The 27,492-nt window shown below is 29.6% G+C and overlaps 3 protein-coding genes across 8 annotated transcripts in view; 1 reads left to right on the top strand and 2 right to left on the bottom strand.

Moving 5' to 3' along the window:
* Positions 1–16,765, bottom strand: part of LOC145195560 (transmembrane prolyl 4-hydroxylase-like) — a 34,298-nt gene extending 17,533 nt beyond the window's left edge. Inside the window, exons 1-3 of one of the 5 annotated variants that reach the window (XM_090093790.1) lie at positions 16,152–16,765; positions 10,557–10,726; positions 4,620–4,713 (exon numbers count right to left, since the gene is read on the bottom strand). In XM_090093790.1, the coding sequence (XP_089949916.1) occupies positions 4,620–4,713; positions 10,557–10,726; positions 16,152–16,497 (610 nt within the window). In that variant the 5' untranslated portion in view covers positions 16,498–16,765. Of the gene's footprint in view, positions 1–4,619; positions 5,418–5,651; positions 6,220–6,597; positions 6,711–10,318; positions 10,487–10,556; positions 10,727–16,151 lie in introns of those variants that run through there. The other 4 variants (XM_090093799.1, XM_090093819.1, XM_090093810.1 and 1 more) reach the window with 4 other exon arrangements.
* A 330-nt stretch (positions 16,766–17,095) lies between these two features.
* Positions 17,096–21,263, top strand: LOC149894583 (transmembrane prolyl 4-hydroxylase-like). The gene is made up of 10 exons (XM_090071056.1): positions 17,096–17,559; positions 17,643–17,721; positions 18,499–18,674; positions 18,981–19,039; positions 19,132–19,166; positions 19,276–19,453; positions 19,572–19,629; positions 19,710–19,819; positions 19,956–20,046; positions 20,192–21,263. The coding sequence occupies exons 1-10, from the start codon at positions 17,254–17,256 to the stop codon at positions 21,122–21,124; spliced, it is 2,025 nt and encodes a 674-aa protein (XP_089927182.1). The 5' UTR covers positions 17,096–17,253; the 3' UTR covers positions 21,125–21,263.
* Positions 21,264–23,761: 2,498 nt separating this feature from the next.
* Positions 23,762–27,492, bottom strand: part of LOC145192629 (pumilio homolog 3-like) — a 31,413-nt gene continuing 27,682 nt past the window's right edge. For both annotated transcript variants that reach the window (XM_090093752.1, XM_090093749.1), the window contains 11 exons: positions 27,137–27,246; positions 26,694–26,769; positions 26,491–26,589; positions 26,293–26,346; positions 25,468–25,548; positions 25,068–25,210; positions 24,744–24,889; positions 24,540–24,610; positions 24,353–24,440; positions 24,131–24,230; positions 23,762–24,014 (listed from right to left, as the gene is read on the bottom strand). In XM_090093752.1, the coding sequence (XP_089949878.1) occupies positions 23,891–24,014; positions 24,131–24,230; positions 24,353–24,440; positions 24,540–24,610; positions 24,744–24,889; positions 25,068–25,210; positions 25,468–25,548; positions 26,293–26,346; positions 26,491–26,589; positions 26,694–26,769; positions 27,137–27,246 (1,092 nt within the window). In that variant the 3' untranslated portion in view covers positions 23,762–23,890. The remainder of the gene's footprint in view (positions 24,015–24,130; positions 24,231–24,352; positions 24,441–24,539; positions 24,611–24,743; positions 24,890–25,067; positions 25,211–25,467; positions 25,549–26,292; positions 26,347–26,490; positions 26,590–26,693; positions 26,770–27,136; positions 27,247–27,492) is intronic.

Here is a 27,492-nt window from a genome sequence, read left to right as displayed (position 1 = left end):
GTGATTGAGCAAGCTTAGCAAGACAAGAAAATCGACTTTAATTTTGCCTCCACCATGTCAGTGGACAACCATTGAGCCCAATTGCCATATCTTTCAAGTATGTCTTCACATCATCATCAAGCGCACTCATACTTGACACATCAGTATCAGCAACATTGTTGTTGGTTGCAGTTGCTGCCATCATGTTATCGAGGGATTCCCACAAGCCTATTGATTGTGTTTCTAGTGTAGACTCCGTTATTGAGTGCTGAGACTGAACTGGTTTTGGTCCTGAACCTGTTACTGCTGGAAGTTCATTGAGTAATTCACGAAGCTTTGATAAGTTGGCTGACAGCTTCTCAGGTTGCTTGCAGTGACTTGTACCTGGGATCTACCAGTGTGATAACTGCATCTGGCTGAACCTAATAAAATATTACAAAAACTGTATAATAACTTAATAATATATCAATATAATCAAATAACTTAATGAGTATAGATAATTAGATATTAACATATTAGATAAGCATGACCATGGTTCTTAATGCAATTGAAGTTAAAGAAAGCTTTATGTGGAAATAGGTAATTAAAAATTAGTGTGTGATTGATATTGACAGTGAATGTCGAAAAAAGATTGATAAAACACTGAAATAAATACTTATATAATGAGTCTCAGTATACAAATAATTATTTATGTTACCTCGTCAAAAGAAGAAAACCTTCTTTCTAAAGATGCCACAAGTCTCCGCGCCAGTAAAATTCCAGAGCCTCTATTTGCAATATAACTGATGAAATCTTGCAATTTCTGGTGTAATCCATGCAGAGCTGGTATTTTCATTGATAACGTTGGGTATCTTTCACCATACAATTCTCTGCTAGCCTGTTCAAAAGGATTTAAAATCTTTACATAACCCTTGGCGAGTTTCCATTCGTTTGTAGTGAGATTCTCCACCTTGCCAGTTAATGTGATTTCGACTGATAAAGGCGCTTTCTCTTCCATAAGGCGTTGAACCATGTAATAGTCGGAATTCCAACATGTTGATACACTCATTATGAGCCCACGTTCATCTCTTTTTAATTGCCTTTGTTGTGCATACAGCAATTGAGATAATTGAATACTGTGATGGTAGTGAGAGACAATTTTTTTACATTTCGCTATCATACTAATCATGCCTTCAATTTCGGATACTGCATCATTAATTGATAATTGAAGCGTATGAGCAAAGCAAGGTAAGTCCATAAAGTTTTGGCTCGTGTTATTTCTTTAGCTCGAGTTATTTCTTTAGCTCAAGTTATTTCTTTAGCTTTTTTGTGATCAGAAGTCCATGCTTTTTTCTTAGCCCACAGATATATGACACTGACAGTTGTTTGCCAGCTTTATTTTCTTCTTTTTTTCATTCGTTTTGCTTCTTGTGCCTTTTTATCACACTCTGCTGATTCCTTCTTATGATAACTTCTCAGGTGAGTAAATGAGCCAGTTGTAGATGAAGTAAGACAAGATATTTTTTGACTGGATTTTCCAATTTTACAAAAACCAAAAATAGTATCGTTAATTTTATGTCTATCAAAATAATTCAAAATAACACTCCTTACTCTCGCCCTCCATTTTGAAGCGTTTTAACATAATTTTACAGCGATTTTTTGAAGCGTTTTAATACCATTTTACAGCAATTTTTTAATTATCGAACTTTAGGTTCGAAATTCGAATTATATTCAATTAACTAAGCACATTCGATTTGATTTGATTATTGAATAAATTTGAACTCAAACTCGAAACTTTGAGTTTTGCACACCTCTAATATGTGTATATATATATATATATATATATATATATATATATATATATATATATATATATATATATATATATATATATACACATACATATATGTACATATGTATCATTTTGCTTTTGTGTTTGAAAAGGTCACACGCAACACTAGATTTCTAAAAAAGTATGTAAATAATATTTGCAAGCAGTATAAGTATGGCCTTCTGCATCCTCTAGAACTTTCTTGAACCTCCTGGAACTTTAGGAAACTTTCTGGAATGCTCTGGATGCCTTTAGAAATCTCTGGAACTTTCTAGAACTTTCTGGAGTCTTTTTATGGAAATTAGCAAGATCTATAGTATATAAGCTGTCTGATAGAGCAACACTAATAATAATCAATGTATTTCAGAAATATATCTAAGTATCATTTTAATTGATAATGTCATATAAGAAAAGTGCTTTCGCTACTAAAAGAAATAAGATGATTTTGCTGAAGAACTTCATACGATTTAATGAGTTACCTAGAAAAAGAAGAGCTTTTCTACTTGAAGAAGTATCATTGGAAAATAACAGCAGGATACCACTCTCAACACTCAAGTCTAAGTTTTTGGTCGCTATCTGTTTCTGGGAGAATCCAACAAAGGTAGATGCAAATGCATAAAGCAAATTGAGAAAGAAGTAGCAAGCTTATGGTAAAAGAAATTAAATTTATCAACTCAGATCATACACACAAAACTCAAGATCTGAAGACCTATGATAAATGTGTAAAACAAGGAAAATATAATTCATTGAAGTTTTTGACATTACAAAAAAGATGGAGAAGGGCTCTGTAGCAATGACAAAAGGTTGTATAATTTTCAGATAAGCAAAAGACAGGTTGGGTATACAAATGGGAAGGATGAGAGTTCAAAAACTATCCATCCATCAAAAAAAAGAAAAATGTCCTTGGAGCAACAGCAGCGACATCAACTTCTAAATCAGAGAAAGAATATCAACAGTCTCAAGATTCTGAAGAACAGTTCATAAATAAATCAAAAAGTACAACAAAACCAAAACTGCAATCAAATTAGAAACATCTTCAAAGTTGTCAGCCAGAAAAGCAGTAACAATTGTCAACAGTTATCTCAAGATGGGTTTGATGTTTACACACCTTAACAATCTGGCATACTTAGGTCCTCTATTAAAATTTTGATTTTTTTTTTCAAAAGAACCAAGAAGAACCACATTTCACTAATTTAAGAGATACATGTCAAATAAGTGAGTTTTTATATTCAAATAAATTTTTATTCTAGTTAATAAGTTTTTGGATATATCAAAGATGGTTATTGAGTTTAATCAAGTGTCATATTTTCAAAACAATTTTTCACGCAAGTGCGCGCAAATTATTGCTTTTTATTAAACCTTAAAAAACTGTTTCTTGTTCACTAATACTCTTATCAGAAAATTGCAATAAAACGAGCATTTGATACATCTAAACTTAAGGTGCATTTTAAGTCAGACAAAATTGACAAAACGAAGTTTTTGCAAGCTTTGTTACTTAAGTAGTTCTTGCCCAACTTAATTTCATTTAGCTTTTGTAGCTCGCACAGCTGAGGAAATTTTTTAAATGCAAGGATCCTCTTTAACAACAAAATACGATATCCGAAAAAATCTGTTCATTTCTTCTTGATTATACATCCCGTTGTTACTGAATTGGTTTCATTGCTAATATTTGGATACTTTTGGCAAACCCAACAAATTTGGATACTTTTGGCCATATATCAAATTTTCCCAAAGTCATAGCACAATCCAAGTCATTGCATTTTTTTTTGTATGCTTAGTTTCTCTCTTTTCTTCTCCTTTGTGTTTAATGCTATGCTTCTCTGTACCATCTTTCTTTAACATCGAAAAGACGCTTAATTGTTTTGATATTTTTTTTAAAACTTTAAAAATAATAGTACTTTAAGTATTTAATTATAAGTTAATAAAAATATCATATTATTGGTGTTGCTAAATGCACAATAAAAAAATTAAAATTATAATAAACATAATAACTTTATATATTCAATTGCTTAATTATCAATCGCTTAATTAGTAATGCGTTCGTTTTGAAAAATTTAAGCGAACGCCGATGTTTGTGTAAGGAAAAGTAAAAGAACGTGACGTTCGTTTTTCAGTCTTTTTTTTAGCAGACATTCGCACGTTCGTCAATTTGTCGCGCCCTGCTTATGCATGGTCAGACTATTGGTTTACTGACCAAATGCACAATTCAGATGATCATCAGAAGATATGTAGCAGTTTGCAGGCTCACAAGAAATTGTTAAACTCTGTGAAAAAATTTTGGAGTCAGGAACCATCAAGACTGGAAATACCCAAAACAAATCAGTGCACAGAAGGGCAATCAAGTGTCTTCAAGAACATTTCAATGTTTGTTAAAAAGAACCTTCAGTTTAGATTTTTGTCTAACAAAACATAGGAACTGTATACTATGCTTTAAATGGACTAAATACTTTCTTTTTTGTATTATGCAGTAGTTTTTTGTTCTTATAGAATTGATATTTAAGCATATAATCTTATAGCTATTTGTAATTTAGTGGGTTACACTGTAACAATAAATTGTTAAATGCTTAAAAACTACACAAGCAGTCTTCATTTACAAAAATTAGAATTAAAAACTCAATTTTGGTTTGTGTGTGAAATTCTTCAACAAGGAAATTAAATTAATGTCTTTTTCATGAGTTTTGAACAAGTGTTAAATGATCTATGATCTAAGAATATGAGGTCATAAAAAAGTCAAATATATGTGTGTATATATATATATATATATATATATATATATATATATATATATATATATATATATATACACACACACACATATATATATATTTACCATCTCCATTTGGGTCCATCTTTAAAACAAAGAACATATCATCAGCATCCTGAGCTGTAAAGGTTATATCGGCAAATCCTGGAAGTAATGTAACCTAAATATAAGAATTACGTTTTTTATTTTCTGTTTAAACTAATAAGCCAGAGTGAGTATTTGTTCTAGAGCATTATCACCTTGGGTTTTGCTGATAACTGCATGTTTCTAAAAAGTGTTTGGTTGAAAAAAACATTTAACTTTACCTAAGATTTATTTAACCTATTGATAAATAGGTCAAATAGATAATTTCCTAATATAGACCTACTTTTGCTTGCTTTAAATAAAAAGACATTAGTTTTTGAATTGAGGAATGATAAACTGTTTACTATACACTTTATATTTAATATGTGTATCATTAATAACACTACCAGACATGAATTTTTATACAAGACAAACTGTAACAAAAACATTTAGTTCTTAATAAATGATGAAAGAAAAAGTATAGTTTTGATAGTCTAGGTCGAAAAATTTTTTTGTAAAATGGAAATTTTTATTTCTCCATTTTTTAATATACTTTATACTAAGAGTAGTCGATGGTTATAATTTCTATGATGCTATTATTCTAAATGAATGCATAGGACAAATACATTTATTTGACTTGATATTAAAAAAATTATCATGTATTATCACTTAACATTATTATTACTTGTGATGAAGATGATGATGATTGGCTGCCTAACGACGAGCCGAAGTCTATCAGCCAGAGAGAGCTGGACTTGTTTGTTAGGAGACTTGGCCTGTCCAAACAGAATCCGTGTTTTGCTGGTTCAATGCTAAGAGAATTCGGTGTCCTTGCAAAGGAAACAAGAACGTCTGTTTATAAGACAAGAGACGTAGCTTACGTGCCATTTTTTAAGAGAAGTGAAGATAATAACTTTGAATTTTGCTGTGATATTCCTGGTTTGTTGATGAAGATGGGTATCTATACACAAGTGGAGAATGACTGGTGGTTGTTCATCAATGGCAGCACAAGAAGTGTAAAGGCGGTCCTTTTGCATAATGAGAACTCGTATCCAGCCATCCTGATTGCTTACTCAATTACAGCAAAAGAATCTTATGAAACTATGAAATCTACTTTCCAGCTTGTTCGTTATAACACATTTCAGTGGAGAGTTTGATCGGATCTGAAAGTTGTAGGTCTGCTGACAGGTATGGAAGGAGGTTACGTTAAATACACATGCTTTATTTGTTTGTGGGATAGCCACGCTAACCTTGAGCATTACATCAAGAATGAGTGGCCAGCACGAGGCAATGCGACCCTTGGTGTTCACAATTTTCGCAATGAGCCACTTGTTCAGTCTGACAAAGTTTTTACACCTCCATTGTAAATAAAGCTTGGCCTGTTTAAGAACTTTGTTAAGGCATTACACTCTGACAGCGAACCAATGAAAATCATAAAGGAGACCTTTCCAAAACTGTCACTTGCAAAAGTTAAGGAAGGAGTATTCGTTGGACCAGACACTCGAAAACTTTTGAAAAGCCAACAGTTTACTGATTCCTTGTCCCCAATTGAGCTCAGAGCATGAAAGGCTTTGAAAGACTGTGTGGAGAACTTTCTGGGTAAGTATCTGAAAGTTTCTTCTTTGCACTCATTTATTCAGACAAGCACCGGTCAGACAGCTATAAAGACATCATATCAGAACTGTTATCAGCCTTCAAAGAAATGAATGTGCACATGTCCCCAAAGATTCACTTTTTGCATAGCCATTTGGACTTTTTCCCCAAGCATTTTGAGAGAAACATAACAGACAAGAATGGAGAACATTTCCACCAAACAATTTCAACTATTGAGCATTGCTACCATGGGCGCGCAAATGAGAGAATTACAGCTGACTTCTGCTGGCTGACTTATAATCCTTTTTAGTTTGTTTTTTGTCAATTACACACTCATATACCTTAACAACATCGCTTAGTTTTATTACAAAAATGGGAAAACCAGTACCTCTAGTTTACCAAAAAATGGTTCGACCCTAACAAATTTGGCTTTTCATTTGGTCTTCAGGGCCATTCAAAGAACATTATTTTCGTTTTTATAAAGTAAAAAGTAAAAAAATGTCTAGTAACGGGTGACAACTAAAAAACGAGACTGGATTTAAAGACACATATCTTCTCAAAGGAATAAGATTTTAAAAATAGGAAAACTGTTTTAGAAGGTATTTTTATTCTAGTTTTTAAATATTTTATGTATTTTTAGTTTTTATAGAAAAATGAATAAAAAAATAAATTCAAAACAAGAAGAGATTAGAAAACGTGTGTATGAATTTTATTCAAATTACAAAAATGCTGGTAAAAAGTTCACTTATGACCACTTTAAAGTTGAGAATATACCTAAAAGTACTATCTACAAGGTAATTAAACGTGCTGAAAGTGAATCTGGGTACCAAAGAGTTCAAGGAAGTGGAGTAAAAGCTAAAAAAATGACCAGGACAAACATTGAAAGGCTCAAACTCATGTTTGACCATAAAGACGGAGTTTCTCAACGACAGGCAGCTAAAAAGTTCAACTGTACTCAGCAACACATTAGTAAAACATTAAAAAAAAGAACAAATATTAAGTCAAGAAAAAAAATGATGATTCCTAAACGCTCTGACCAGCAAAAAGCAGCAGCTAGAACTAAGTGCAGTCGATTATGTCAGAAATTCAAAAATCGTAAACCAATCATTGATGATGAGTCTTATTTCACGTTAAATCACTCCAGTATCAATGGAAATGATATATTTTATACTAGTGATGTAAAATCTACTCCATCTACAGTTAAATACCAAACAAAACAAAAGTTTCAAAAAAAATTACTTCTATGGATTGCTTATTCTGAAAATGGAATTTCTCGGCCTTATTTTGTACCAAGTGGACTGGCTGTAAATCAAAAAATCTATTTAAACAAATGTATTAAGAAGAGACTTATTCCATTCATCAATAAGTATCATTCAGATGGTGCATATGTATTCTGGCCAGATTTAGCATCATCTCACTATGCAAAAACAGTAATCATGTACCTAAACAAGGAAAACGTGCATTATGTTGAGAAAGCGGATAACCCTGCAGACTTGCCAGAATGTCGTCCTATCGAAAATTTTTGGAGTATTTTGAAAGGCCTTGTCTACAAGAATAATTGGCATGCAGAAAATCTTAAAAAATTACGTTCTAGAATCAATTACTGCCTTAATAAAATTGATATTGAGCTCATATGGAGCCTACCTCAGTCTATACCAGGCCTAGTTGATAAAGTCAGAAGAAATGGTTTAATTGAGAACAACTGATTATATATATAAAAACTAGAATAAAAATATTTTCTAGAACATTTTTCCTTTTTGTTTTATCCTACTTCTTTAAAGAGATATGTGTCTTTAAATCCAGTCTCGCTTTTTAGTTGTCACCCGTTAGTGCAATTAACTAAACTATTTTAACAAAAGAAAATGTTGACAAAGGTTAGAAAGGCAAGCCAAAACATTAGGGGAGTGATTACGAGGGAATGTCATACTAAATGATTAAAAAAAAAAAAAAAAAACTATATGCAAACTATAAATATATTTCTAACTTAAAAGTGAAAAGAAAAAAAAAGTGTATGTTAAACTATAGGGAAGTGAGTTAAAAAGTTGCATATTTATGCTTAGTGTTTCTTAATTAGCTTCAACCATGCACCAAATCCTGTTGCACGCATGCAATTTGTAACTGCATACTTTTATTTACGCCCACTCTTTGAATTTGATAATCTTGAACTAGGAAAAACTCAACTGAGTCGCAGTATTACGCATAATTGTAAAAAAATATTTCTTCAATAAAGCAAAAATGACATAAATGTTTTCATATTATAAAACTTCCTATTTAATCATGGCAGTTTTAATATCATTAAGAACAAGAAAGAAAAGAGGATCAAAGCCTTCTGATTATATATTCTCTGGAAAAGATCTTAATGTGTCAGAGTTACCTGTACCAAGAGATCTTCTCAAATATGGTCTGTTTTTACAAGAAACAAATACCTGAAACAAAAGATACTATCCAATAAAATACTTAATGGATAATATGTTCTCAAAGTTGATAAGTGGAATAATACCAATTTTTTGTTTGTGCATCTCACAACACATATAGAGCATCATATTATTACAACATCATTGGGCAAATGGAATGTTCTCCTTTTTGATTTTCAGGGTAAAATTATGCTTAAAAGATAAAGACAGATTTGTTGTTTGACAAATTGTTTGATATTCTAATAATTGCCAAATTTTTACTTGTCAAGAGAGAAATTACTTTTCAGATTACAATTATGATGTCACAAAACTATTTCAATTCTACTATTATTAATTAATTCAATTCCAGAGTAAAAGAATCAGTTATAAGTAGTAAAAAAATTAACATTAAATGCTGAAATCAAACATAATCTAACCTGTCAACAAAATGAATTTCAGGATCAGATAAAAGGATAAAGGATTTATGAAGGTGTTACTAATATAGCCTTAGGAGGCATGCAGTATGGTACAGGATTGTGGGAAACAGCTGCAATTGTAACTGCAGCATGGATTGATACAGGGATATTTATATAAGATGCTATTTAGTTACTGACCACAATAAAGTTTAGAGAGCTCAAGAAAAAATTTTGTTTTCTTTTTTGAAAGAGTTCAATGAGATTAATGCAGGAAAATTTCTTTTTTTTTTTTTTTAATGGCAGAGTTAAAAATACAAAAGTTTTGTTAATATCTAAAGGTTCCAAAAAATGCCCTGCTTCAATAAAAGAGGAATACTATACAGTATGTTAAGAACAAAATAATAGGTAACTTTTCCACTTCACACCAGAAAAAATTCAAAAACATATGAAGCATGCTGAAATATTTGCTCAGAATTTATTTGAATTCAAAAAAAGAAAAGCATTAATAAAACTCTAAAAGGATAGGCAGCAATTATACTAATGTTAAAACAACATAGTGAAATGTATTGGCTGGAGATAAAGAACACAGGTTTACTGAAGGTCCACACATTCTTTATCAACTTAGACTTTTCAATCACTAGTCAAATGAAGTAGTAAATATTGTTACACCAACAGTTTCACATTCAGAAGGGTATGCTTTTTCTGAGTCCATCTTACTCTGCTCAAAGAATAAAGAGAAAGAATAGACAGTATAGATTTAACTGTGAAAGTTAGTGGCCTTGTCAACAAAAAGCTTCAATTTGGTGACAAATGAGAGAGCTAGAAAAACTCCAAAAATTAACCTTGGTGCATCAGCGCTTAAGCAGCTCAATGGCCGGACAAACTCCCATGACCCTGTTCTTATGTGTGCTGTGACAACCGAAGAAACAAAACTTTAGATTATACTTCAGCCTGTGAGTGTTCCAAATAGGCCTTCTAATGGGCAGTCCATTGAAGGAAAAGTTAAACAGGTTACAGAAGTAGCAAGCAAAGTTTCTTTTCCACAAAAAAACAGTTTTATAACTTATCAAAATAGGTAATGTCCACAAACTGGTGAAAACAAGGTTTGGATAACATGACAAAAATTAAAGAAATAAAAGTTTGCTAACTTTATTTTTATTAAAATAAATAACTTAAAAAAAGAAAGATTTTTTTAACATTTTTTTTAAAAAAGATACTTAAACAAGATAAATTTAACAGATGGCAAGAGTTGTATAGCTATCAAAAGTTATTGTGTACTAATTTAAGATAATGCATTTACTTTGCCAAATAAAAACAATTTTCAACTTTTACATTTTTTTGTATGAACTTTTTAGAGTCTGTATTTCAATAAATTGCTTAATTTTGATTAAATCCTATAATCAAAATATCCTTTCTAATATCTTTTTTATGTAAAGCTCATAGATATTATTAGACAAAGATACAGAGAGAAATCCTTACACGCACGCGCGCGCACACATACACACACATATACACTTGTACAAACATTTTTGTCTCACCTCATCAGGTTCAATAAAACCATCCTGATTATAATCCCACTCTTTAAATGTTTCCTCTGCATTCTTTAATTCGATACTATTGAACTTCTGATTAACTTCTTTCAAAGACTTGGTTTTTGCTAAATCAATCAGCAATTCACAATCGTCTTCGTCAATAAAGTTTTCAATCTCTACGCAAAAAAGAAAATGAAATAATGATGTGACGTAAAAGACCTTAATTAGCGTTGCCTTTTGAAGAGCGATGTTGCTTAATTTTTTATCACAAAAATTTTTGCTGTTTTAAAAAGAAATCAGGTTTTTGGCTGAAATCTATTTGTAATAAGCATCTACGTCTTCAATATACTTAAAACGGTTATTTTTTGATCTCGTTTAAACCAAGACATAACGAGCTAAAAAATATTTTTTTAAAAGACGATACGATACGAGAAAAAAAAATTTACAGATAATTTTCCTCCTAATTTAAAAACGAGATTAGGCGATAATTTACTAACTCTATTTCATGACTTTTAGGATAAAACTAAATAAAACTTTTTTTCAGGTTTAATGTAACTAAATTATACATCATCATTACATTTTTGGGGACAAAAGAGGCTTACATTGGAGAAGTTATTAAATTAATGGTAAATTAGTTTACATTTTCAATTTTTTAACAAAGTAAAAATTAGTCAAATGGAGTCAAACTTTATCTGACGAGTGCGTAGTTTCACTTTAAAATAAAACTAGAAAGATTAAAACAAATAAATGAAGAAGATTAAAATAAACAAAATTAAGATTAAAAAAGTTTAAAAAGTTTCACCGGCTATGGAAGATGTTATCACATCAAACGTTAAATATCATTTCCACCGAACTACTATCAATTATATTGATTTTATTAAAAAGGATTTTGGAATAATTTACAACTGGTGTGAAAAATAGAACAAGTTTAAATTATTATTATTATATATATATATATATATATATATATATATATATATATATATATATATATATATATATATATTTGTTCCTTTAACAAAAAAGACTCTCAAACTAAAACATTACGAGACTTGTCTCGTTAAATTCTCAATTAAAGCATAGTTTTATTATCTTAGACTCGTTTACGACACCTTACGAGACTATGCCTTTTCTCGTATGGTCTTGTTTCTTATGGTCTTGTTTCGTTGAAAAATAGTAAAGCGATAGTGTTTGTTTTGAGACACAAACCCTTATTTTTTATAGCTTGTTTCAGTTTTATTTGTTTAATTAGCAAACAGTTAAAATTTTGCTTTAAATTATATTTTATGCCGCCTGCAAGAGATAGAGCCTATGTAGTTCAATGTAAACATTCATAGACTGTTGTTTATGAATGTTCGAATTGAACTACATAGGCTAAAAAAAAGCGTAATGGATTAACGCTGTTACTTTAAACCAATGATATATTATATATACTAGATGTCTAACTTGCGGGATTTTATTGGACAAAAAGTGAAGCCGCTTTTTTTGTTTTCAAATTGAATCCGCCATTTGTAATAAGGGCAAAAACTATATCCGACGTGCGAAATAAAAGTTAAAAATACACGTTTTTGCCCGAATTAGAAATGGCTCCCACGGCCTCACATTTCGGATCGAAGTTAGACATCTAGTATATATAATATATCATTGCTTTAAACATGGACCTATAAGAGATAGACTTGCAACCTTTTGTTTTTTTTTTTGCGAACCATGCTCGTTGCGCATTGCTACAAATCTTTTGTTTTGAACAATAGAAATTAAATTATATCAAAGTCTGTCGGATTCGTCGAAAATTTAAGGTATCGTCTAACCAGTCACATCAACTTTCTTTTAGTTATTCAAGATAGCAGCAATAGAATCAGGTTTTAAGCTTAATTTTACATAGCTAGATATTAAGGGTCTACGTCTCGGAATCGTTTTCTCAAAATGAACCGGGAAAAGCGTAACGAGACGAGAAATTTCCTGGAAAAAAATAACGAGACAAAGGAAATGATTATCGCGGAATAAAGTTAGAAATCGGGACATAAATTTTTTCTCGGAATATAAAAACTGTGTCCCGGATAATTACGAAACGCTATGAGACAGATCAATTATATTAACTAGATATCTAAATCGCGCTTTCGAAGTGAAGAAAATTTTTTGCCAACCAAGTTTGTTTTGCCAGCCAGAAATGACGCACAGTGACTCAAAACAACAACAAAAATGGCACCAAACCCCTCACAATTTTTTGGTAAATACAGTGCCCTTTTTTAAATAATATTAAATCAGAATGATCATTTATTTAAAAAGTAAAAAAAGATTTTAAATAAATTAAATAAATTTTACATTTTTTGGTTAAAAGAAGTTAAAAATTTTTATATTATTTTCAAAGAAATTTAAAAAAATGAGAAACTTTTATTTAGTAAAAATGGAGAACTTTTACTAAATTAAAGTCTATATTTACTTTAAAGATAATCTTATAAGTTTATATATTTTTTGAAGAAATAAAAATGTCAATGAACCCATAAAAACCTTGTCTATCACCCTTTTTTTAACAATGGGTTTATAATATCAAAATAAATGAAAATGGCGGAAAATAAGGTTTTTATGGACTCATTGACATTGTATTTCTTGAATTTAAGTTTTTTACTTGTGTAACTTGTTTCAACATATCAAATATAGTTTCAAGAAACATACTTTTGTCATCATATGCTACTTAGAAATTTGTTAAAAAGTTTTAATTTGAATAATGATTTACTATTCAAGAAGTGCTAGTTATTTGAAATAGCATTACTTAACAGCTTCAGTATTTCCTGTAATATACAAGTAACATTATTTACTTAAACATTACAGCGAACGTAATGTGATAATTGTCAAAGAAGTTATAACATAAAATGTTAAATAGTGTGAAGTGAAAAATGACATGAAGTACTCAAAAATGTTTCTGATATATGTTAATGATTTTAAAAACAATAACAACAAAAAGATTAGATCTTATCCCGAATATACGTGAATTAGGAGTGGATAAATTACGAATTTGGAAGGATTTACTAAACGAAATCAAATGAAACTGAAGAAATTAGCAAATAGAACATAAATTAATGCTACTTTAGATAGATTTATTTTAAAAGTGAAGAAAAAAACTAAAACATTGTGGTAGAAATTATGATTCTTTTATAGAAAAAGAATACCAATGGCTTCAAGAAAATCTTATGACCAATAAAAATAGCCATTTTGGTTCTGGAAAACCCCATAAACAATGGGTGGTCCTTGGAGAGCAAAGAAAAAGAGAAATAAACGAACTAGGTATTGAACATCATGCTCTATTGTTAGTCTCTGCAAGAATTACACTTTTTAAAAAAAGTCAAATGTTTTATAGATCAAAAAAGTTAGACACTTTGGATAACCTTTCCCTTAAATATAAGTGTAAAACAAACTCTTGCATTAGAAGTGAATACTGACCTCAGCGGTAAACAATATTAAATGATCAGAAACTTAGCCCTTGGACACATTTATCTCCTTCTTCCAATATATTTTAGTGGAAAGATTTAAATACTATCCCAAAAATATTTTTTTCCCCCTGATTTCAGTAGCTACCATTAACTTTTATAAAGCTGTGTTTATGTAGATGGTATAACAATATCAATAATAGCAGCTGAAATAAATAATGGTGATTGCGCCAGAAATTCGTTATTTAAATTTCACATTAAGGATTAACTAATATGTCTCATTATGTCTTGTTATGTCTTGTTAAAAAGATGTAAATTCCGGGAAATTGTGAAGCTCCTATTTTGTCCGGGACATCTCGTCTCGTCTCGGTATCGTCCCGGATTTCGAGTGAAAATTGAAAATTGTCTCGATTTTTATCGCTAATCGGGACAAAGCTTTTAGGATCGTCTCGTCTTGTCTCGATAAAAAAAATAACGAGACGCAGACCCTTACTAGATATTCTTAATATTTTAAGAAATAACGGTGATGATAATATAGAAATTGAGATCATTTACTTAACTACTTTAGTACACGTATAACTAGAGATATAATAAATAATACAAAATATCAACTAGTTTTGTAGCTACCGTGAGCATATTGGTTTCATGTCCAGGGAACTACTCCATCAACTATATTGCATTACACTTCTAGTTTATGAATATTATAGAATTTTCTATTTTTATGTTTAACAACAGAAATATAAACAGTTAAGGGTAGATAACTTATAAAATGAATGTAAATACAATAAAAGAAAAAAATAATTATTATGTCCCTTTTATGACAGATGAATTAATATATGAAATATGAAAAACGAAAAAATGAGATATCTGGCCGCATTTTGCAAGATAATTGTAAATTTGAATAACTTTTTAAAAGGTTTTGCTTTATCAAATGAATTATAAAAAAGCCCATTAGAAAATACACTTACTAAAAAAATAATGCATAATGGAATATATATTATGGAACTTATAGAGTAGTCGAGGTAAAAAATGGCGTCATATCGGAAAAAATACTCAAAAAAAGCCTGGTGAATGAAGGACCAAGGAGTTGAATGGAACCAGACCTTGACAAAAAATTTTATTTAAGCTTTTTTATATTTCGCTATATTTTTTTTTAGTCATTTTAAAGTTATCCTTACAGATCTATTTTATTATTGAAAGAACTTTGTTTACACGATGAAAGTTCCCATATTTACAGATGTTTATCTTGGAAAAATGATGAAAATCTGTTCGTGCCGACAACTAATTTCCTTTACTTTGGTGTAATTTGTTTAGTAATTTGTCAACGCGTGAAGTAGTTACTTTATCCTGAACAGTCTTATTAAACAAATGCTATAAAAGTTTAAACTAATACCACGTGATTAGAGTTTCTATTTTAAAACTGTTGGCAGCCATTTTAATAGATTTTTTTGTTGACGCGTGAAAATTTAGAATTTGTCAAAAACTCGCATGGCTCGCTGATTTCTGCGGCCTCTTTGATGTAAAACAATAGGTTGCACGTCAATCTCATATAGGTCTATGCTTAAAAGAAAGTAGTGAATTTATTGGGAGTAAAAGTCTTGGTGACAAACTTAAAGCTGCAGAACTGTCCTGCAAAACTAAACTTGATTTTAACACGCTTTTTACTGGATTTAAACACGGATTTTGTTAATTAAATGTTTGACGTTTCGTCTAAATCGGAAAATGTAAAAACGCAGACTTCGACTTCTGAAAATTGGAAACAGAAGTTATGATCTGACATCAAAAAACTAAATGAAATTTTAAAGTTATTCGACAATATTGCGAAAAGAAGTTTATTTAAGGCTGTTTTTTTAGATTTAAATGGCTGGTAAATGAAAGCTTAATTACTTTCCTAAAGTTCTTTTATAAAAATTATTAAAAATGAAAAAGCAGTCATATGGCTTTTTTATTCCTATTTTCAGATTAAGCACAATCAGAAACATAAGTATGAGGCAAAATCCTGAAAAATATTTTTTTATAGCTGGCCTGAGTAATAAGAATAGGTGCTAATTACAGATGGAATTTTTAAACTGATAACAAAAAAGAGAATTTTTTAAAAAACTGATTCAAAATGCCTTGTTAATTTAATTAAAGGATTTGTATAACTTGTTGAACAATTAACATTATAGACACATACCAATAATTAAGGGACTATTGCTTATTACTCTCATTGTAGCCTCTACATTCCCTGGCAATTCCACAATTCTTTCTTTTCCAACTTTTGCCTTCACATCTGGTAACTTTATTCTTTTAAATTTTAAAATGTCTTTGTTTAATTCTTCTGATTCTTTTTTTTCATTTTTTAGCTGCTCGTCTACTTTTTCTGTATTAAGGTTTTCTGAATTTTTCTTCGGTGTAACATCTTCATTCTCAGACAAATATTTTTCGATTATTTGTCTTCTATGATTTAAACTTATCTCATCTTTGCAATATGTTTCAATAGCTGTAAAACTTAAAATTAAGATATAAAGATATCTTTTCATTTCAATTTTGCAATTAAATGCGTAGGCAACATCGGAAAATCGCACAAATACTTGCTGATCACAATGCAAAACTCTAAAAGCCGCACGTAACTCATGTTTATCAAAATCTCTTTGAGTATGCGCATATATTTCGGGATGATTTAATTTGAAAAGCAATTAATTCTACGTGAAAGTTTTGATTGCAGTTTTTTTGTGATTCTCAATCATCAATTTGATAGGTTGATGACCAATATTTTATTTTATTTAATGATTCGTAAAAATTTCATCTAACAAACATTAGTAGAAAATGTGCTAATCAAAGTGTAAATAATTAATTCGTTAAAATTTTTATTAAAATTAAATTCGCAAACTATTACATATTTACTGACATATTATATATTTAAAACCTAAAACTTAATAAAGACGCCATTAATCATATTTATTTACTTCATATAATGATCTCATGAGTACCTTAGAAACTGATTCTTCAGCATTGGTTTTTCTGTATAAAAGCTCACTCGTAACCAGTTTTTTTGAAGAATTATAGCGCTAATTTCTTTATTCTTAAAAAAAGATTGAGTAAAAGTGGTTACAAAATCAAAATTGATGTAAAATGTTTAAAGAATTTACTAAGTTACTCGCATTTTGCAGTGTTGAATATTTCATAATGTATTTGTTTATTTGGATTGTTTTTAACGGAAAATGAGTTAATGAAGGATATTTACTTAAAGAAATTGAGAAAAGAAGCACAGGAGTTTATACCGATCGCCTTTCTTAATGTGTCAATTTTTCTTTTATGCAACTGCCTTTGTTCTGTTGGCAGACTTTACTAAATGCAAGATCCTGAAATTTGATCAAACAAATACAAGCGCCTTGAAATCCGACGAGCATGTTTCTGATCATCTGCCTTTGAGCACTTTGTTTGCTCAATCAAACAAATACCAATGCAAGATTAAAGGAGATTTTGAAGCATGTAAGAAAGAAAGTCTTGGTGATTTAAGTAGTAAAGAAAAGCCAGCCAAAATTTTCGGACCAAGGTTTCAGAAAGTGCATTTAGCACTAGCTAGAAGAGAACTAAAGGAGGTGAAATGTTTTCTCCAGTTTCACAGACTTTTACAGATTTTTAAGTCGAATATTTACTTTCTAATTTACATTAAATCTAACAGGTTGGTTATTCTGAAGAAACGAGTGTTAATGGCAAGAAAATGTCAATTAGGATTTTAAGCTTAAAGCCCTTTGTTTTTGGTAAGAATTAAACTGCTTGTATGCTTTTTAACTTTAATTTTACCTTAAACAAAAATTTCTTGTCTCCCAATTGAGGAGGAGAGGGTTTGACAATTCTATATCTCAAAAAAGCCTCTGGGATGAAAAAATTCCGCAATTTGATAATGTTAAAAAAATAAACTAGAAACTTTAACATATATAAAAACGTTTAATATAAAAAATGTTCGCACATTTAAGTATATCAAAATAAAAAAACTTTTGCACAATTGACACTTTATTACCAAAAGCTTTGATTTTCGTAGTTTATTACAACCAAAGACCGAAGCTTCTCTAAGCTAAAAAACATAAAACCATTTCCGTGATCTTTAACGTCACAATAAAGACTACAATTGAATTTTAAATAAATCATCGATGATAAACAAATCATTAAGAGTTAACAGTAGCTTTTTGATTGCAATTGTAAAAAAGATAAATTCTTCTCTACTTTTTTTATTTCTTAAAACCAATATCTATATACAGTCGCTTTACAAATATTAATTACTTAAAAAGTAATGGCAAAAAATGGTGTCAGAAATTTTGGAGGGGCCTCGCGAACGTTAGGATCGGGCACTATGTTAATGAAATGTATTATTGTTAAGAAATTACCTTTAAGACAAAAAAAAAAGCATATAAAGAAACAGGATTTTTTAATACTTTTAAAAAAATCTTTTTTATCTCGGGATAATGTTAAAATATTATGCCAGAAACATAAATTTATAAAAACCCTTTAAGCGTTTTTTGTTGTTGAAATCATTTTAGAGGTTTCAAATTTTCTCAGTGAGAACGAAACAGAACTTATTGTTGACCTAGCTCTAGAAAAAGGGTTAAAAACGCCTGAACCCCGCCCTGCCTATGTATATTTACCGGACCAAATCACTCAAGTGGTCTTTGACAGATGGGATATTGACTTTAATGGACATCTATCATTAGAAGAGGTAACATCTTAATAGTTATTGTGAGTCTAAAATAAATTCGCAATAATATTGTTGCTTAGTTGAATACGATAAGGAGAATTTATACTTGATAACGATTTATTTCTCAATAAACTAAAAAAGGTGAGAAATACTTGTTAGCAGATAAAAAATTTGCGATCTTTTCGGTATTGATCAGAAAAGCATTTTATCAAATGAAGTAATTGATAAACTTATATTTATTAGATAATTTTGTTTGAAAGCGGTATTGTTTCAGTATTGACATTTGGGACAATAGCATACTGAAAAACTTTTAAAAAATATATTTAGGTGTACTCTATTCCTGAACTGAACGCCCTTCACTTATCTTTTGATGACGTCACAGATTGGTGAGATTTAAATATAAGAATTTAATTTCCAATAATAAAATGTTTTTAAAGTTGAGGTATAAATAAAATGTTTGCTAATTTTCTTCCTCTAGTATAAAAGATGCTGCATTAGATAAAGATAAGGACGGTAAGTTTCACTAAACTCGTTGTTTTCGACGGAAAAACAAAAGTTTGTTAACTAAGATTAAAAAAATAGATAAAAAACTTAAAAACTCCAAACTTATAAACTTCTTTAGATTACATCAGTTACGGGGAACTTTCAAATGGTGGTTTACAGAAGCTTAAGCATAGTTTTGTTAAATGGGAATTTGAGAAGCAACAACGCCGGGTCAATAACACTCGTCAAACATGGTTATGGCATGATGAAGATGAGCTATTAGCTTATGAAAACTTGTTAGAAGATTTCCATGACAGGTATATAGTTAAATAAAATCAAAAGTATCAAAAAGAAAAAATATATTAAGTTTCTAGAAGAAAATGCGTTGTTAAGTTATCTTTTATAAATCATCGATGTAAATTCCATTTAATGCAGAATTGCACATTTGACGGGAATTCCAACAGAAATCATATCAGAGAGTGAGCCATTGCAGGTAAGGAAGAAATATTTCTACAATATTTGGCTTAAAACTATAGGAAACAGTTAAACATACCCATACTGTATATGAACTAGATAACAGCAAACGAGGTCGGCTCATTTTCACATTGCCAGTACGATTCGTCTAACAATATGGATAACCAGCCGTGTTGTGTTTACGGAAAGAAGAATTGTCGAATGTGCAGGTGATTCTCAAGATTTCATCTTTTTATTTTCCGAATTCAAAAACAAAAGATTCATGTTATTATTAGAACAACTTCTTTTGTTAACTCAAAAGTGCATAAATTAATAGAATGTCTGCATATTAATTTACGTATTTAGATATATGACAATGAGAATATTCTTGAAGGATACGGAATCCGGTGGAGAAGTTGTCTTTCCATTGGCTGATAACAATACTTTCTCTTGGAATGTATGAAACTTATTTCAAATTTTAGGATATTCAATATAAACAAAAATTGGTTATTGTTAAAATAAAAGAAGAGCTTTAATAACAATAAATAAAGATTGCTATATTAACATATCACCATACTAATGTGAGCTTTTCGTTTTTACAGGATTTAAAAGAAGACTTAATAAAAAAATGTGAGAAAGTCCCATCAAAAAGTTTAAATAACTTGGTAATAAAGCCTAAACAAGGAAATGCCATTTTCTATTACAATCATGAAATCTCTCCATATACCGGTTGGCTTGGTGAAATGGAGCCTAAAGTATTAAGCGGAATAACTCTTGTAACAAAAGGCGTGCTATGGTCAGCAAAAATGTGGATTAACATAATAGGTGATGGTGTAAATGAATTGAGAGGCTGGAGGAGTGGATCAAACTTTTTATCAGCTCATAACTTAAATCAAGTTCTCATTGAAAAAATGAGAAACGATTTTTTTCGAGAAGGGGAACGTTATTTACATTATTACAAAAAGTCTTACAAAAGAGCTGAGGATGAGAGAAAAATGGCTCCAGAGGAATTAAAATTAAATGAAAATACAACACTAACAATTGCTCAAAACGATGAAAAAGATCTAAGTATTCAAGAAAAGATAGGTATAATGACGAAGTATGCAGAAGAAAATAACGGCACAACTATTGATTCAACAAGTAATATTATTGATAGTGCTATTAAAAAAGATAATACGTCGGATATAAAACATGTAAACTCTTCTTTGAGCAAAGAAGCATCTAACTTTAGTGACAATGCTTCATCAAAAGACCTTCTAACTGAACCTATAAAACCTGATCCGTTGCCTATTCTCCAGAAGTTTAATATGATGAATAATAAAAAAGAGCAGGAGTTACCTCTCGGACCACCAAAACGAACAATTGATCCAGATCCTTACCATGGAGGTAAAATTATTGAAAATCGGTTAGTAAAAGCATCTTTAATTTTACTTGAAGAACTAGAAAGAGATGAGCTAGAAATAATTGCTAGAACTATTCACGATAAATTACAACTGGCATGCATTCCATTAATTATCAATCCGATCGGCAGTTAGTTGGTGTAAAATTTTTTCTATTGCTCACTGGCATTAACATCCTACTTAAATTATGTGCAAACTTGTTTTTAATTTTAAGATATTTAATAAATTAAATGTATATTCTTTTTTTTTTACTTAAAAAATTAACAAAATAAAATTACTTACTTTTTTTTCTTTAAAAAATCAACTAAAAAAATATTTAAATCAACGCTTAAAAACAGTAGGGGTGACATCAATAGCCTTCGGAGATAATTATCAAACCCACCTGATTGCATAGCTAAAACACAATTTTTTTGAAGACCAGCACAGTTGCAATCTAGGTCTAAAGTATGTGTAGACCAATGTAGGCTAAATAGCATAGGTAGGCATATAAGAACCAATTCAAAAGTAAAAATTGAACAAAGCACTGTTAAAAAGTCTAATAACTAATTGGGAGGATGAACCAAAAAAACTAAAAGAAATATTTATTTTTTTGAGTTTTTTTAATATACCTTAATTGTGGACACTAAAATACGTGGGAAACAGATAAATTTAAAAAAATTCCTCAAAGTAGGGTTTATTGCTTGACATCACATAGGTTTTTTAAATTTCTTATACGTAATTCTTAAAAAACAATATCTTTGCTTTTAAATAAAATTGTACACGTCTTCCTAAAATAGAACTTTCAAGCATACAATATAAAAAGTTTCCTATTGGTGTTTTATGTTGTTTTTGTTAAAATAATATTACTTGTTTTTATATTTATATAAGAATTCAATTTAAAAAATAATATTATTCATATATGCTAGGGTGCCAATGGAAACAAAACGTTTTTTTAGTTGGAAAACGATAGCTTTCAAATGGCACTCTAATGCGTACATATTTCATTGGCCCTCTATTACATATATAATGCTTTTTATGCAAAACTAAAGATATAAATGGTAAACACCTAAATAAGATAAAAAGTTATATCCAAAAAATAACACTTTTAAAGGTTTAAAACAATCTAATCAATAGCAAGCTATTTACTTCAAAGCAATCTATTTTCAGAAAGTTTTTTTTTTTTTTGTTAAGTATCCTTTATGTCTTTTTGATCAGTCCAGACTCTACTGCGATATGTATAATGTATCAAAATGGTCCCCTTATTTTCAACAGGAACTTCACAATTTTCTGTTTATCTCCATTTGTCGTATGTTTTTCTAAAAAAAATCTCTTAACAACTCATGTTTTCTGTTTTGCATTGATTAACCTCCAAACTTTTATGGAACTTTTTTGTGATTGGTGGACTATTGCTTATACATCTGGTGTATAAAAAAAAGAATTAGATTTTTGCTGATTCTAAAATGATATAGAACCTAGTTTAGAAAAAAACTTAATCCTTCTTTATTGTCTTTAAACGATATTTTAGTAAACAAAGTCTGAAACAAAATGTAGCTTTATTTGATCTCAAAAAATACTTCATCTACTTCTTATATATAGTTTTTTTCCTGTAAATCGTTATTAGTGATTTCCATTAATTTATTTTCAGAATTAGTTCTAGTCATTGTCTCTAATTTCTTATCCAAGTTAAGACTACTTTTTATTTTTACCAAAATACTTTTATCTGTAAAACAAATATAGAAACTCTTAAATTCAACAAGAGGCTCAAACGTTTTAGTCCAGGTTTTTTCTACTTTGCATGTATTAAGTAATACTTTCATTTTAACTGAAAACTCATTTAGAAAGCAACTTCTGATAATCAACTGGCAAATAATCGGTCAAAAAATAAGTCAATGGATACTTTTTGTTTTTAGATGATAAATTCAGATCCGGACTTATATCTCTATATTTTTTCTAGAATTAAAAATTCAACTAAGTCAGCATTTGTGGAAATAAGAAAAATTGAAGGAACACTAATGTTAAGGAAAGTATGTATTGTGATTCTTTTGAAGCTTCATGATAGTCAATATCTTATTCCACTATCTTCTATATTTTTGGGTCACAACTTTCTAAGAATAAGGCGATTGTTTTTAATTCAGTCAAAGAAAGAACCTGATTATCATCAAGAACCCTATTTAATTTGTTTTATCAACAAGAATTTATTTTGACTTGTTATGAACTTATTTTCATATGAAGTATGATAATAGATCAATTATTCATGTCTTTTTAAAACATAAGTGTGGTTATTAAATGTATAGACATTTCATTTGTTGTTCAAGTTGTCAAAAGAAAAATAAACAATAAATTTATTTGATGTCTTTGCAGCAATTGTTTGTATATGTTTTGTTGAAACACAGGCAAGTTTTGTGGTAACAAACTGGAGTACTTGCACTTTCAGCTTTAATAATGAGGTTACACCATTTTAAAAATGAACATTGCAGGAAATAACTTCTTTTTACGGACTTCTAGCAATTAAGTGACGTTTTAACGAAAGTGAGGGTCTAAAATGGAAGGCTTACATATGCTAATTTTTCACTTTGTTAAAATTTAACTTATCATCACTTAAAATACTTGAATGAAGTTGGCCCCCCACTTTGTTTAATTTAAACAAAACTTGTGTCAAACGTTTGTGGAGCAAAAATCTTCGTTTGTGTCACTATGATTTACAAGATATTGTTAAGAGTTTCTCAGAAGTCAAAAGGGCAGCAAGCCCCCCCCTTCCCCCCATCTTGTTTAAAGCAAACAAAACTAGTGTTAAACGTTTGGCCTGGTTTATTCAGCAAAAATTTTCCTTTATACCGCTATGCTTTCAAAGTTTTCTAATGTAAGAGAAGATACAATAGATGTTCATGCTATTAACAAGACATTTTTAAACTTTGCAGGTGTTTATTTGGTCAATAACTTTTGTAAGATTTCGCAACCTTTTGAAAGGGGTTGATTATTTTGCTTTAAAAATCGCATGTCCTCTTTTACACGTGTTATAACCGATTTGATACCAGATTCGAGCAAACTAATGGCGGAAAATTAAGTACTTTTTTTAAAAAACAATAAACGGATATTCATTTTTAACATAAATATTTTATACAATTTTAAAGAAGTTGATTTAAAAAAGGACGAAAAATTCACCTCACGAGAACGAAAGCACCTCTGTTATGAATCGCCCAATCTGCGAAGTACCCTTGAGGTACTGCTTTACAAAGAAGGTTCGAGAACAATGTTTTACTACCTAAATAATAATAACAATACTAAAAGAGGTATACAATCGCTCAACGTAAACGTAAGTTTGAAAAAATCAGTAACAATTAAATTAATGCATTTTCTTCTCAACCCTGTTTTACTTTTTGTTACCTCTTTCTATTCTTTGTTGATCCTGCTTAATAATGGTTTTAAGTACAAAATGCGCACATTCATTGGACACCAGTTGTTCATCGTCATCCTTTTAAAAAGCAACCCTTAAACTCGTTAAAAACAAAAAATAACTTTAAAATAATTCTAAAAAATGTAAAGTAATATACAAAAGTAACATAAAAGCAACCTTGTCCTTTTTAGATGTGGATCCAAACATGACGGCAATATCATTTAAAAGCTTTTCATTTTGATGAAGATCTGTGTTGAAATTAAGATTTATGAATGAATGTTATCAAATTGTTAAGATTAATCAAAAAATAAATGTTATTAAATTAAGTTATAAAATAGCTTGAAAAAACGGCAAAAAATTCGACACAAAAATCAATCTCACCTGTAGCAACTTCAAGGGTGGCAAGGAGAACAATGGCAGCACTTTTATTTGTAACGATTTTTTGAATATGAGTAGACATAACCTCTAATACATGTGGTATAATTCCTTGCCTTAACTCTTCTTGCTTTATTTTGGCTTCTTTTTTACTAAAAAAATTAAATTTTAATTATCTAGAAATGTTAAATTTTTTTGAATAAACTAAAACCTGCAAATGTAAATCCATAAATGCGTACTAAAGTGTCTGATTTTAAGCCACATAATGATTTTAATACATCATAAATTAGAATTTCTATCTATCATCGTAAACTGGAATTATTTAGATACCTATATGGATTATTGTCACCTTCTTGAAGGATTTTTAAAATATCAGGTGAAAAGTACGACTTGGAACGTGGTTTAAGTAAATATAAAATCACTTTTCGACCCCATGAGTCTTCTATTAATTCTTGAAGGCTGGCAACAATTTCCTGAAAATGATAATGTTCTATAGCACCTGTTATGTGCAGGATTATCAGTTGAAGTATTAAAAGCAGCACTTTGTCAAAAAAGAACATCGTTAAAATTAATGTTGGAAGAAAAAAAAACGAACTTGTTTCGGATAAAAAAAACTTATTTGGTCACAAATAAGGCAAAAACTACGCTGAATTAAAAACTTATTTTCAAAATTAAAATAAACTTTCTTTAAAAATCCTCCATTTTTTTGAATTTGTCAAGCTTTACTAACTGGAAAAATAGCTTTTTTCACAAGAACGGTATCGTCCACTGTATCAAATAGCGTAAGTATAACCAAGTGACCATATTCTTCCTAAATGTTAAAATATAATAAATTACTATATCACAAAAAAAATTTGTAAATTGGAAAGTTCTTTAACCTCACCGATGATTTGATATAGGAATTGGAATTCCTATTTCAAATCATTGGTGAGATCAAATCAATCCAAATAACAAAATTGCCTAATATTTTTACTATTGATTTTATAATCAACAAATGCTAATCACAAAATTTGAACCAAAAGTAAATGAGTGACGGTCAACAGAAGACTTTTTCGTTTTACAACCAAAATTTTTAACAACCGTCACGTAGTATTAATATTTTTATTTAGGCCATCATGCTGTATTAATCTATATGGCTCAGATATTTTATAACTTTTTGTAAAATAAATACAAAATGTCGCATATGCAAATTTGGTAAGCCAAGTTAAGTCCATCGTGCTCAACACTATTGAGCACATTCAATTTACACAACCTCTTTGTGATCCCCTTTTCTTCTCTTTTAAACCAATTGAGATTAACACTCAGCTCAATTATTGTCATGATTAATCTCTGGTCTGCAGTGTTTGTAACTTCTTGTGATAAAGTTACATGATATAAATGCTTTCTGTGTGCATGGATTCAATGTACACATGTTTAAAGTAAAGTCTTAAAATTGCAAATAAGAATATTTCAAAAAACAAAAGGTTGTAGGTAGGAACCTAACCTGCATTAACAATTATACTACAATAATTGCACCAGAATATTATGTTTAGGAGATGATAAAAATTTGTCTTACCTTGCAAATTTTTAAAACATAGGTCTTGAAAGACTTTAAAATATATTTTCTGTCCTGTAAAAAAAAAACAAAAAAAAAAAACAGACTTTTAAATATATTTTCCGTCCTGTCAAATAAACAACCTTAAAATGCTTTATAAACAGATAATAGTAAACTTAGAAATTTTAAGCAAACCAAAACTGTAAACAAATTATAAACCTTGACTGAGGCAAACCAAAAGCAATTCATTGCAACTCGAGCTCCATCTTTAGTATGCAATACATGTACAATACTTTCTTTTAAAATTTCTACTAAATCCTAAATGATTGAAAGATTGAATCAACAAATTATAAAAGCATTTCATTAAAAGGAGCATAATTGAATTTTTCAACATTAGATATAGTATATAAAAATAGTCTTACAATTTTTTGTTGAAGGTTAGCATAACTAAAGAATTGAAAGAGAGCTCTATGTACAATACTGTGTGTGACTACATCTCTAAAATAAGAAGGTAAATACTAAACCAAAGGAGATTAATTAACGTAAGGATTGTCTGAAATTATTTTGAAAACATCGTCATCTTAAAACGATGAAATTATCTTTTAAAAGATGAAACAAATATTCTACATCACTTCATCTACAAACGTTAAAAAATTGCGGTTGTGTTAAACAATTAAAGTAAAAGTCAAGAGACAATCAAAATTCAATTAACTTAAAGATATTCTTAAGCAAAGTTACACATAAAACAATTAAAACATAAACTAATGTGGTTTTAATTGTGATTTTAATTAACCTGTGCAACTTAACTATGAGCTTTTTTGGATTACTAAATAAACAATGCACAAAATTTTAATGTAAGTAATACTTTTGGCAAAGATTAGTTAGCAATTCCTTCATATGTTTCAAAATTGCAGTTTTCTTTTTTTCATCATCATCTGCAGATAAAATTTCAGTAATGTTTTGCCCTGAAACAACCTGAAAAAAAATATCTGGATTATAAGCATGTACATAAATACTAGGCTGTTCATAACAACCTACCTTGCAATCAATCAAAATCTCTATAACAAGAATCTAACACTTATTTGTTTCCTAAAATACCAACTACATGTAAATATTCTGATTATGCAGAAATTAAGACCATGTCATGATCACAATTCATGCAGCTGTAACAAAAAGGAAACATAGCTACATGAAATGTTATTGTGACATGGTTTTAGCCAA

This window comes from Hydra viridissima, unplaced genomic scaffold (genome assembly GCF_058129835.1).
Source record: "Hydra viridissima isolate aposymbiotic clone 2 unplaced genomic scaffold, HvirCarnegie_v1 scaffold_1, whole genome shotgun sequence".
NCBI lineage: Eukaryota > Metazoa > Cnidaria > Hydrozoa > Anthoathecata > Hydridae > Hydra > Hydra viridissima.
The sequence above is the reverse complement of the archived record's forward strand: the minus strand, read 5'-3'. Positions and strand labels throughout refer to the sequence as shown.

Coding starts and splice junctions, on each gene's coding strand:
- LOC149894583 (XM_090071056.1), top strand. CDS start 17,254: ATGTGTCAATTTTTCTTTTATGCAACTGCCTTTGTTCTGTTGGCAGAC. Junction 17,722..18,498: donor CTTAAAGCCCTTTGTTTTTG/GTAAGAATTAAA, acceptor AAATCATTTTAG/AGGTTTCAAATTTTCTCAGT. Junction 19,040..19,131: donor TTTGATGACGTCACAGATTG/GTGAGATTTAAA, acceptor TTCTTCCTCTAG/TATAAAAGATGCTGCATTAG.